Source organism: Dendrobium catenatum, unplaced genomic scaffold, assembly GCF_001605985.2.
Source record: "Dendrobium catenatum unplaced genomic scaffold, ASM160598v2 fragScaff_scaffold_1328, whole genome shotgun sequence".
Lineage (NCBI taxonomy): Eukaryota > Viridiplantae > Streptophyta > Magnoliopsida > Asparagales > Orchidaceae > Dendrobium > Dendrobium catenatum.
Genome location: NW_021319790.1, coordinates 250,087 through 263,236, shown reverse-complemented (window position 1 = coordinate 263,236; position 13,150 = coordinate 250,087). Strand labels below are relative to the sequence as shown.

General features: G+C 37.7%; 1 protein-coding gene across 1 annotated transcript in view; it reads left to right on the top strand.

The window, feature by feature from the left end:
• Positions 1 to 188: 188 nt before the first annotated feature.
• LOC110093197 (hydroxyphenylpyruvate reductase-like) overlaps positions 189 to 13,150 on the top strand; it is a 15,721-nt gene continuing 2,759 nt past the window's right edge. The window contains exon 1 of the mRNA XM_020818012.2: positions 189 to 740. Coding sequence (XP_020673671.1) covers positions 309 to 740 — 432 coding nt within the window. The 5' untranslated portion in view covers positions 189 to 308. The remainder of the gene's footprint in view (positions 741 to 13,150) is intronic.

The window sequence follows — 13,150 nt, the reverse complement described above, 5'->3', positions numbered from 1 at the left end:
AAAAAAAACGACTGTTTTAGCTGCAAAATGGCGTTGGATTGGAGATGAAACACGACATTTTTTGATTTTTCTGCATTTTGGAGTGAAAAATGACATTTTCGGTTGGAGATGGTCTTATGGGTGTTGGCTATTTTATCACAACAGCCGATCCGTTTTTGCGTTATCATTTTCTCCAACAACTTGCTTAGTTTTGTCCATATATTCGTGTCAGTACTGCCCATCCCTTCTCCCCCAGCGGCTATCGTCGCTGATTAGTGAGGAGAAGGGACTAAATACTGGACCTTTACCCTAACCCCAGTCTTGCCAAAATGGAATCCCTTGGAGTTCTTTTCACGTATCCCGTGGACTCCTACCTGGAGGAGGAGCTCGGAAGGCGATGCAAGCTGTTCCGCCTCTGGGATTCACCTCCGGAGAAGCGAAAGGAATTCCTCCGGGCTAACTCCAGCCAGATACGGGCGGTGGTGGGAAGCGCCGTGGTGGGAGCCGACTCTGATTTGATCGACTCGCTACCGAAGCTGGAGATCATTGCCTCCTTTAGCGTGGGGCTTGACAAGGTTGACCTCGATAAGTGTAGGAAGAAGGGAATTAGGGTTACCAACACCCCGGATGTTCTTACGGATGACGTCGCAGACCTCGCTATTGGCTTGGCTATCTGCACCATGCGGCAGATTTGTCAGAGCGATCGCTTTGTGCGGAGCGGTGCCTGGTTGACCAAAGGGGGTTACCGGCTTACTTCTAAGGTAATAACCCGGTTGGCAATGGTTCTAATATTTCTTATTCTGATGAAACAATGTTTTTCACGCAAATGATGACATGTTAAAAGCTTCATTGTTACTGTTTTGTTTTGAGTTGTTGTATTACATGCTATTTCTCAAGCACTATTTGTTTAATTTAATATTATTATATTTAAAGATGTGAGCTTTTTTTAAGCAAATAACTGTTTCTATAATATTATATTTAGAGCCCATATAAACCTATTAAATTTACGCCCTTGCTTTTGGCCCATAATGTGTTGTTCAAAGTTGCTTCTTTTGTTTACACGAGTTATGGACTAGACTATTTTGCCAAATAAGGTAAAAAATGGGTCAAGAATGATAGTAATGAAGAAGAAAATTGACTGATTTATAATGTCTTAGCTAGAGAAACATGATTTGCTAAGATAATTTTGATTAAAAATCTAGGTTTGTAATTCCTTGTTATAGAATGTGAGGAATTTGTGTAGAAAAGAACTGGTTTATTTGTAGTAAGAGTGATTTGTGTAACTATACCAAGAGGTGGTTATCGATTCTATGTACTTATTTTCTCATATCTGTAGTTAGTTCTTTTGAAGTTAAGTTGACGATTGAAAAATATCTATCTTCAAATGATTTCTTTAGTTTTGTTTTGAAAGATGAGCAATTACTTTCCTCATGGCAACGGCGATGCAGGAGATAGAGTTTTAACTAAGTAGACATGGGAAGGAGATGTGTACGTACATCTTCATTGGCTAGTTGATGAACACAACATACTAGGCAACATGCTTGTCTTCAAGTTTTGCTCTATGGTGAACACAAAGATGCATGCAAGTATGGACCTAGGGTCCTAGACATAAAATGGATAAGCATAAATGATAGCTCGAAACCCAAATGTCGTCCATTTTTGAATGGCATCTATATGCTTACAAAATATAAAGTAGTTTTTGAATTTGTTATCTAAAAATGTTAGCAATCTAAGCGCTCAACTTCTTCTAATAACATTGCATGACATTATAATACCATATCACTTTTTCAAAATTTGAGGGGTTTAGCACATTGAATTAAAATCAAGCTTTGACGAGCTTTATTGAAAATGTCCACATAAAGGAATGATCATGCTATTTTTATGGTACTGAATGCATCACTTTTGCTTGTCATTCGTTGCTAAAACTTTTATCGAAGAAAATGCAGAAATGTTTGAAAAGCTTAAAACAATGTTTGATGATTCATAATGAATACACAAACTAATGAGATTCAATAACAATATTCACTTTCCTTCAATCCAAATTAAATGTTTATGAAATGTAATTGTTGTTGCTTCCTCTCTATTTGCTATGATACTATGTTCTTGGTAATGTTAATTGCTTAATTAGCTAATATCTTTAATGTTTCAATATTATTTTATTTAAATCAATAGATATCTAATTCTCAAGTTATTCGATCACTCAATCGTATATTCTACAATTAGCTGATCATTTTGAATCAAACAAACCATTTAATAGATAATAACAACACTTTGACAATGGGAAGTAATCCAAATTCACCAATTTATGCCTGTATCCAAAATTTCAAGTGGATAGGAATAATTGGATTGTCCTTGGACTGTTGTGTGCTTAACCTGAAATATTTAGTAGGTTGAAACAGCGGTGTACAAAAACCTATATACTTAAAGCAAAGTTTTTGTTAATCAAGTTAAGGGTTATCTGTGCTAATAAATTGATTATAAGATTTAAGTTTTCAGGCTTTCCTAGTAATCAGGGTTTCAATCAATGCTCAAATCAGACGAATGGGTGTTCAATCAAGTGCGTTGTAGTGGTGAGAGAGTGCTTAAGAGCCTAGAAAATACGAGAGAATGAATTTTATTAAGTAGAAAAGGTAGTGATTGACTGAATTTGCGCATGTAGACGGTGGATTTTCTCCTTGATTAGTTCTCTGATCCTATTCTCCTTGTTTGGCTGAGAATTGCTCTTCTCCTGTGGTTATGCACTGCAACTCTTTTAACTCTCTGTATTGGTCGGAATTAGAGTATTGGTAGGAATTAGGAAATAGGTTGGGAATTGATGAGGGTTAAATTAAAGGGAGATAGAGGGCTTGATTTTTAGGGTTGGATTGTAGTGTGGTCATTGGACACAATTTTTGAATATAGAGAGAGTGAGAGGGAGTGAAAGGGGCTGTTAGGTTAGGATCAATTATATCCAAAATTTACATATAATAATTGTGTTAACTTCAAAATAAGAAATCCAAATGCAAATTTATTTGAACCCCTTCAAGTGGCCAGTCGTCATGGATAGGTTTGGTGTAGATGTTGCATATTTTTTTTGCCTGATTCCTTCTTTCTCATCTTTTGGTGCTTAATTTTAGTTTCTTCCCATGTACGTGGCCAGCACCTCTTTTGATTGGATAGAGTTTGCAATTGAATATTCCTCAATATTATCTCGTGGGAAGCTTCTGAGATCCTCTGGATTTTTCATAAAGCTTCTCAAAAGTAATGGAAATTTTTCTCTGAATTTTTTTCTCTTAGAGGATTTGGAGCCTTCTAGGTCAGGAAATAATTTGATTTAATTTGATGCCAATAATATGTAATTATAAAGTGATGTCCTAATGACTAGAAGTGAACATTAAGAAAGGAACACAACCACCAAGGGTGAGGCTGTTTTGGTTTGTGGAATTGAAATGTTAGAATCCTTTCTCTTAGATGATTTGCCTTTTAAACAGGAACCTTCTAGATCAGCAGGTCATTTGACTTAATTTGATGCTAATAATTTGTAATTATGAATTAATGTCCTGACGAATAGAAGTGAACTTAAAGAAAGGAACACAAAAACCCTAGGCGAGGCTGTTTTGGTTCGTGAAATTAAAATTTTAGAATACTTGCTTGTATTCCCCAAATCCTGTTAGGAGAAGGATCGGGTTTGAACAAAACTTAAAATTTACAATCTAAATTTTTCCTCACTTTCTTGAACTTGCGTTTAAGTGTTAAAATTATGAAATTGAATGTTAAAATTATGAAATTGATGCACCCGGGCGCCGGTGCAGCGGCCCTTGCACACTTGTCACTGTATTCAGGCCATACAGCGCGTCGCTTCCAGGGGAGGCCCTAGCATTAACACAATTTCTTAAAGGATTCATGTCATTTTTGTTCGACAAGTTTTACGCTGGCTGTCGACTACCTAACGCAACCCTCCACTTTTCTCATCCAGGACTTGGGACCTGGCAACGGCAGTGTTAATGGACACATGGTAATTGCAAAAAATCCGTTATCTTACATCCATTTTGCTTCCCCTGTTTTTGCCTTGCTGAAGCGTTTTGTGTCCCAGAAAGTTGTGATAAGGTTAATGATGATGATTAGTGTCCCAGAGACTTATTTCAATTCAATTTTTATGATAATGGACACATGGTAAAAAGTAATGTGTGAATTAATTCTGGATTCATTGAACATGCTTTTAACAGTAGGACTTCTGCATTTTTTGGGCTCATGCTCTTAAACGCAAGTAATTACCAGGAAATTTTCCTAGATAGATCTTGTCCTATTTATTGAGCCATAGCATATTTTCATTTCATTATCCTTCTATTATTTTGGTCGCATCTGATATTAAAACAATGCAAATCTTGGCTCTTGAGAGGGTCTCCTCTACTAAAGATGTGGTCTCTTAACAAAAGACCACACAAATGGGCGGGTCACAATCGTTCTTGTTTCAACCCATCGAAACATGCTTTGCAATTCTACATGTCCAAGCATGCTTTATATGAGATGCTAGGCTTGACCAATGTTTAAAGGTTAAGAGCGTCGATGGCATCATCTTCTGAAACCCTTAACAAACTAGAAATTCATCATATTATTTAGGGGACATTTGTATTTTGATACTAATGAAAACCAAATAAGATATTCAAGTTTATACTAACTATAAGAAATCAAATTTATGAGTAATACAATGGAGTTATGGGAGAAAGTAATGGAACATAGGCTTAGAGTAATTGTACGTTAGCTTCAAAGAATCAGTTTGGTTTAATGTTAGGAAGATCTACTATGTATATGATTTTGATGTTAAGATAGTCCATGGAAAACTATTTAGATCAAAGCAAAGATCTTCTTTCAGAGAATTTTCATTGATTTTGAGAATGAATGTGATTGAATGCGATATGAATTTATTTTAGTGCACAAAGGGGGAAAGTTGAGTTAATCATATGTTAATGTTATTAAATATATGTATGATGGAGCATTAACTAGTATTAGAAGTAGATGTATGGCGTGACAAAAAAAAAAGTATTACATCAATGATCAATATTGAGTCCGTGTCTTTTATAATGAGGTGGAGACTCTTCTTCCGCTAAAGCCTAGATTAGTTGAGCGTATGGGCTCCAAAGGTGAAAGTTCTCTTTATTAATTCGTGGATTCTTGTTACCATCGTAGTTTTACAATATTCTTTGTGTTTCTTGAATTGTTTGGTTGATTGAACTTGCTCTACTTTGCCCCACCAAGTTAAAAACCACGAATTCCAAGGACCAATCTTTTGCTATAAGTGATAAATTTTACTTTGGGATTATTTGTTTAAATTGTTCTCATTAATTTCTTAAAGTAACTCCATCATCGCATGTACGTTTCACATCAATTTAGGCATACTAAGTATTAAGTCTAAGTGCTGGGATATATTATACAAATAAATAAGATTACAGACGAGGATATAATTTTTGGTGTCAAACATGGATAGTTAAAATAGAGAAATGTCTTAGCAATATAATAAAATAAGATGATATTCGAGGGACTCGTCAATCTTATAAAATCACAATCATGCTATCAATCTTGTATGGATTCTGAGTTTTGGGCAACAAAAAAGTTATTGACATCTATGTTAAACATGGAAGAAATGATAATGTTAAGTATAATGCGTGGAAAAATTAAGAAGAATAAATTAAACAGTATTGATTTTAGATGAATAATTTGAATGCATTTGTTGACCTCAATACATGTGCCTTAAAGTTAGTATTTGAGCGAGCTACGGTCCAAGCCGATTGACCTAGTCCATGGAACTAAAAAAGGTTCAAGCCTTGGAATTAATTTCTTCCAATGGTTTGTAGTTGTTGTAGTACTGATCTAACATTCATTAGGAACCCTAGTGTTGGTAATGCCAATAAAATACCTACCTTGGTTAAGAGCATATAAGACCACTTTGAGCAACTAACTCTTGCAAATGGAAGGGCCTATTGCCTTGAAATATCTTGAAGGTTGTTTAGGGATGTTTGTATATGAGATATGAAGTTTGTTATAATTTCCCAAGGATTTTAGGTTGGGAAAAGGGTATAAATGGGTATTACTTCCATGCTTTTCAAAGGAGAAGGTAAGGTCGACCATGAATCATTAGAAGGGATGTAAGGGCATGGGGATGCGTTCAATCACAACTTACAGTAGAAACATTGCAAAATTAAATATTCTCACCGAGAGGTCTTTTGGACACCAAGCTCCACACGTGGATGAAACTATTTTGTCAAACACTTCCAAATTTCATTCAAATGCACATCAAATGTTTTCTACAACAATTGCACATAATTATAAACATTTCCTCATGGTTTACATCAACGATTAAAAAGGCGGAAGAGGCGTACGCATTGAGACGCGACTCAAGGCGAGGCGAAGCATTTGCGCGTTGAGGCTTACGCCTCGTTGGTTTCGGCGGAGCGTGCGCTTATTTCGCACAGGGCGTAGGCTTCGGTTCGTAACGCCTCGAAGCGAAAGGTTGAAATGAGTTGCTGGCCCCTCCTTGGAAGTTCTTTGACCCATGCATGCATTTGTAGTAGTCTCCAAGTTATTCTCCCTACAACTGTTAAGTCAAAATTGAAGATAAAGTCAGCCACCTTCAAGAATTGTCAATATCATTGCTTCCATAGTGTCTTCTTGCATCATTGGACATTGAAATCAGTGGCGGAGCCAGAAATTTTATTCATGGAGGGCCTAAATTAAATATTACAGAAAAATCACCCATTACTGGCGCAATTTTCCAACGGTCAAATTTTTGGCAGTTTTCCGATGGCCAATTTTCCGACGGCTTGCCATCTCATCCGGAATGTTAGAATACACATAAAAAATTCGATTAAAATGTATATTACACATCTCAAAATAAATACAATACTTTTAAGATCCATTTTGACAAAAAAATTGATCAATAAATTATGTAACTATTTTTTTTATGAATAGATTACATGCATTAAAAATCATGACTAAATAATTATAATTTATACCTCAAGCTTTTACTTTTCTTATTAAAAAATTATTTTAACCTCTTATGCCACCTGCAGGCAAGGAAATTTTTTTTTTTAGAGGTGGACGTCCCCTCCTTGCTCCCCTCCCTCTGCCCATGATTGAAATATATCCAATTGATCTTTACACGCCCTCATAATGCATATTACAACTATATGAACACTTAACACAACCGTAGTGTCTAGCATCATTCACAATTTATAAATTTGTAAGGGACATGACTATGACGCACAAAATCATATATGATTGCAAATCGATATGTCATAACTTGTATTGGAGACCTTCAATTTGTTTGAAATGCATATCGAGGCAAATCCTCGCAAGAAAAGGTGAAGGACAATTCATGCATACACACACTTGAATACTTATATACGGGCACACATACATCTATATTAAAAAAGTAATGCTAATGATAATAAATGAACAAGAATGATAAATATAATTAAGAAAAAGAATAATATAAAAATATGATATAAATAAATAAATAACTATACATTGAATGTTGATTGATAACTTCAAATCTGAATTAATTTAAGATTTACATTAATTGAGGATGCTTCCTACAATAGATGTACTAATTAGGAAATCATTTGAAATTTGGGTATGTGATTAATTAATCAATCAATTTTAGAATTGATTAATTAATTAAATAAAGAAACTTCTCAAAACTAATGTAATTAATGAGGGTGGATTTGAAATTCGATTTAGATTAATTCGAATTTGAAATCTTTCCAAATTAATGATATCCTAAGTAAAAAAAAAGGAGTTTTGGAGGGAAGTGATATTAGGCAACGAGGTGACCGGCGGGTGGGTGGAGCCTTGTTGGATTTCGGCCAAGGGGAGGGAGGAGGAAGGGAGTGGCTGGTGTAGGCTGATGGTGTGGAGGTGATTGGGTGAGAAGATTGGCGCCTTGGTGGAGAGCTTGAGGAGGTGGCGGTTTAGGGAAATAAGGAAAAACAAAACAAAGAAAAAAAGAAGATAAACCGAGAGCCTTGGACTATTCTGAAGACTGACGGGTGATGCGTTGCCCTTCAACAAGGACTTCAAGCCATGAGCACGGACCCCTCCTGCGGCTGGTGGAAACTACTATTTCCTCCATAGGGATTCTTACTAATGTCCTCCCAAAGAACAAAAGTGCATAACAATTTTTTTTTATTAAAACTCCATTATGCCAATACAAAAACAAGGGCCTCTATATATAGACCTCAGAAATTAAAAGACTAAAATAAGATGAATATGCCCCTAGCGCTTACATAAGACTAGACCCATAAGTAAGGGTAAAAATGGATAATGTATAATTAAAATAAAATTACAAAAATTTTTTTAAGAAAACATGAGACGATCACAGCCGTTGATCTTCAGCTCCTCGGATAGACATGGACGGTTGGATGTCCGCATCATTCTCCCGGGGTAGAAAAGAGCTCGACTCTGTCGAGTTCGAGTCCCGGGTGAGCAACCATGCTCTGATACCAAACTGATATAGAATGGGAGAAGATTGGGGAGATAATTTCAAAATCTGAAATTAATTGCAAATTTTTATTGGAGGGATTTAATAATTTAGAATTTCAAACATGAAGAATAAAGAAGGAAGAGGTAATTAATATTCCCTAATCTTTGGCCATAAATTAGGGAATAATAATTAGAGAAGGGGAGGAAAGGTGGGCCGGTCAATGGAGGGAAGAGGGGAGTGTTGACCTGTGCCGAGTAAAATAGAACAAAAGAAAAAAAAATTTGCTTACTTGCTCTCTGCCATCTCACGCCGTCGCACGTCGCGCACGACCTCCTCCCACGTCGCGCACGACCTCTCGGCACAATCTCGCTCGCGTCGTTAAAATGAGAGCGAAGGCCCTCATTTATGTGCTGCTCTCTGCTCTCTCTATTCTTCTCTCGCTCTCATCACTTCTCCGGCTCTTCCGGTGCTACTCGACTTCGCTGCCGAGACGACTTTTCCTTCCAGTCGAATGGAAGTTACGACAGTTTGATTGGGAGCTACGACAAGAGCTCGCGGCTGTGAAGACGACTTTCTCCCTTCGACTATAATTTGAATAAAATTAATTATAACTAAATATAATTAATTGTCATAATTATGATTAATTATAATTAAATTAATTAATTAAGTAATAATAAAAATAAAAAAAAACCTTTCCCTCTCTCACCTCGGCATACATGTCGGGCCGACAAACCACCTATGCATGCTTTTCTTAGCGTGGTAGGAGGGAACCCGGTGCGACACATACGACGAGGTAGGTGAGCGACCCCTCGGCTCCAAAACCCTATCCTCGGTGTGTGCAACGGGCCAGTAAACCACCTATGCACGCTTTTCTTAGCGTGGTAGGAGCGAACCCGGTGTGACGCATACGACGAGGCAGGTAAGCCTGGTACACACTTTTTTTATCGTGGCTGGGACAACTCTTAAGTATCCGTACGCGGCTCTGTACCTGCAAGGAAATAACCCTTTTCTTATAATAGGTACCGAAGACCCATGCACGCCTTTCTTGGCGTGGTGGGGACAAAAACTTTACACGGTCGCGGTGTCCTCGTATGAGGGCACCTACCATGCACGCTTTTCTTAGTGGTGAGAAAGGCCTAATTTTTTGTAGTTTTCCCCTAAACAGGGGAGACGCCGGGGGTTGCCGAAATTTCGGGTGAATATGATTGTACTCGGACCTAATTTGAACTCAAAAGAACAAGAACTCGGAATCAAAAGAGCAGTGAACTTGTGGACCTAAACCTGAGTAAAATTTAAATGATTGCTAAAGGTCAAAATTCAAATAAAATAAAATCAAATTGGAACCAAAACTCAATGAACATGAAATTGAACTTATAAGGATTTCAGAAGACTATGAACAATCAACTTGAACATGTACTTTGAACTCGAACCGGATTGAACACAAGGGACCTGTGAATTAGAACATTCGAACTTGAATTTGGACTCCTGCTTAAGCAAATACAAAAGCTTCAAATCGAACTAAGTGTCAATTCCAATTATAACTCACTTGAGAAATGAACAAGAGTTTCTACCTGTAAGTTATGGCACAAGATCTCCAACGAATGTCAATGAACTGTCATAATGATTGAAATGCAAGAACTATCAAGTGACAAACCCACAAGAAGCAATAATTCAATGTCAAACAAAGGAACCTTCAAGACTCACTGTGCACACAACAAGGAGGATGCAAGAAGTCCTGCGTAAGTGTTAAGATGCCTATACATTCTATTATAAGGCAGCGGAAAATAGATGCACATATCTTCTGCAAGCCAAGGAAATTTAGTATTCAACAGGTGCAAGTACCTTCAATCCTTTGTAGGAGGCCCGCCGTACATTCAACACATGTTCATGAACGAATGTGAAAGAGTTGCAATACATCACAAACATGTATAAAGATGAATGCAATGAACTCCTATAAATAGTTCCTACGAGGTCAAATGCACCACACCTACAAGGACAACAGATGTTTGCAGAATGCATATGTGTATCCTATATGCATTATTGAACACCTCAATACACAATCAATGTTGCCTGTTGATTGAAGAAGGCGATACTGGAAACCAATAATGGAGGACCCGCTTCTACGAGCAAACACAATCAACAAACCACCTGAGATTGGTGAAAGGTGGATATGATACAGAAACAACGACTCTTCTACAAACACCTCCAGGAAGTCGTAGTTGATACGAGTCCCTGCAAATAAATATGAGCTACTTGTGGATAACAACAATGGGTATATCATAAGTACAACGAACCCTTGTGGACACAAGTACAGATGTCACCTACAACAATGGTGATTAAGGTCTACGAGTACGTCGGGTATGAATGCAACTTGATGTATAAAAAAAGGACACCCCTAGCAGAATGGAGGAGATGTTTGAGCAAATTCGAATTAAACTTCTTGGTGTTCTAAAATTTCTTCTTGATCTTACACTCAGGAAGAAAATGGTTATGGTGTCCACAAACATCAGAAATAACAAGTTTATTACACTGATGATCTCAAAAGGAGTTCTTTTCAAAGCAGCGAACTTCAAAACTCAGTAAAACTTTCCCGGTGAACGAGAAAGGGGAGTCAACATCAAGATGAGGAGATGCCTCATAACATCAAGACCATAACGCCACCGGATCTGCAACACTTTTACAAGTAGACAGAAGGCGTCTACAATCTACAACGCACCGCCACTGAATCCGCAACATTCGTACTAGCGGACAGAAGGCGTGTATAAGCTCTCAAATGAAATGTTGTGTGCATTCAAACGGCAATTACCTGCACAATTAAAATATTTTAAAATACCCCTACACATGTACCATAAATTGTATACACATAAGTACATTAAAGGGGTAAATGTAATCACAACCTGCATGAGCCCCGGCGACCGTGTTATTAGTATACCCGTGACGCCTAGGGATGCTGCGCGGATCAACAAGTTTTTGAACCCGATCCTCCTAAGTAGATAAAAGGAGTCGACAATGTTTAATTATAAAATACCCCAAAACACCCGCATGGGCCCCGGCGAGCGTGTTATAAGTACACATGTGGTGTCTAGGGATGCTGCAACTCGATGTATAAAAAAAAGACACCCCTGACAGAATAGAGGAAATGTTTGAGCAAATTCGAACTAAACTTCCTAGTGTTACAAAATTTCTTGATCTTACACTTAGGAAGAAAATGGTTCTGGTGTCCACAAACATCGGAAATAATAAGTCTATTACACTGATGATCTCAAAAGGAGTTCTTTTCAAAGCAGCGAACTTCAAAACTCAGAAGAACTTTCCCGATGAACGAGAAAGGGGAGTCAACATCAAGATGAGGAGATGCCTCATAACATCAAGACCATAATGCCACTGGATCTGCAACAGTTATACAAGTAGACAGAAGGCGTCTACAATCTACAACGCACCGCCACCGAATCCGCAACACTCGTACTAGCGGACAGAAGGCGTGTATAAGCTCTCAAATGAAATATTGTGTGCATTCAAACAGCAATTACCTGCACAACTAAAATATTTCAAAATACTCCTACACATGTACCATAAATTGTATACATATAGGTACATTAAAGGGGTAAATGTAATCAAAACCTGCATGAGCCCCGGCGAGTGTGTTATTAGTACACGCGTGACGCCTAGGGATGCTGCGCGGATCAACAAGTTTTTGAACCCGATCCTCCTAAATAGATAAAAGGAGTCGACATGGTTTAATTATAAAATACCTCCAAACACCCGCATGGGCCCCGACGAGCGTGTTATAAGTACACACGTGGCGTCTAGGGATGCTGCACGGGTCTATAAGTGAATTCAAGTTTGAATCCGATCCTTCTATGCAGATCAATAGAAGTCAACAGGGTTCGAACTATCAAACAAATATGCGGTTGTGATGACTGATATATTTGTCTTAATACATTCATATTAAGCCTTCAAAGCCTATAACAATGAGAATTCACTAATAAAGGCACAAAGCCTATAAAATTCGATCCCCTATTGGCAAGTTGATAGTGTCGACAAGGTTTAAGTTTTAATTGGAAATGACCCTAAACACTCTGATGATGGCCATGTTGAACAAAGATCTCAATCGGAGGGGTTCACAAATAATTTCAAATGTCATTCTAAATGTCTCTAAAATCTAACAAATCCAAAAATCATTCCAAAAATCCAAAAATATTTAAAAATTGAAATCCAACCATCAATAACTTAAAGCAAAATCCATTTACCATCCGCAACAGTTTGTTGGGGTGGACAAATCAAAATTTACTTCAGCTCACAAAGAGCCAAATGCCTAATCGAAAATATCTATAGGATCTATTCTCAAACAATGTCCTGCTAGTAAAGATGTGGTACGTGTCTTCTAACCGGCGGTTTGCCGCCAAATGGCACCGCAGGATAAACAGTTATGACTTGGGGCCATCTGAATTGAGTGGTTTTGCTGCCAACTGGCACCATGAAATACCGGTTATGGCCAGAGCTAATACGTTCCTTATTGGCATCAAATCATTGAGATATGAATCAATAGGATATGATCGATAGGGCACAAAGCCCTCTGTTAGCTAAGGTTGATTCAAATTTGTCCCCTTAGGCAAACACTCACCCCAGGTCTACAAGGTACCCTTGGACGAAGCAACCTATGGCTGCCGACAAGGATCCTTCTGTCAGGTTGGGTTGACTACCTCCTCTGAC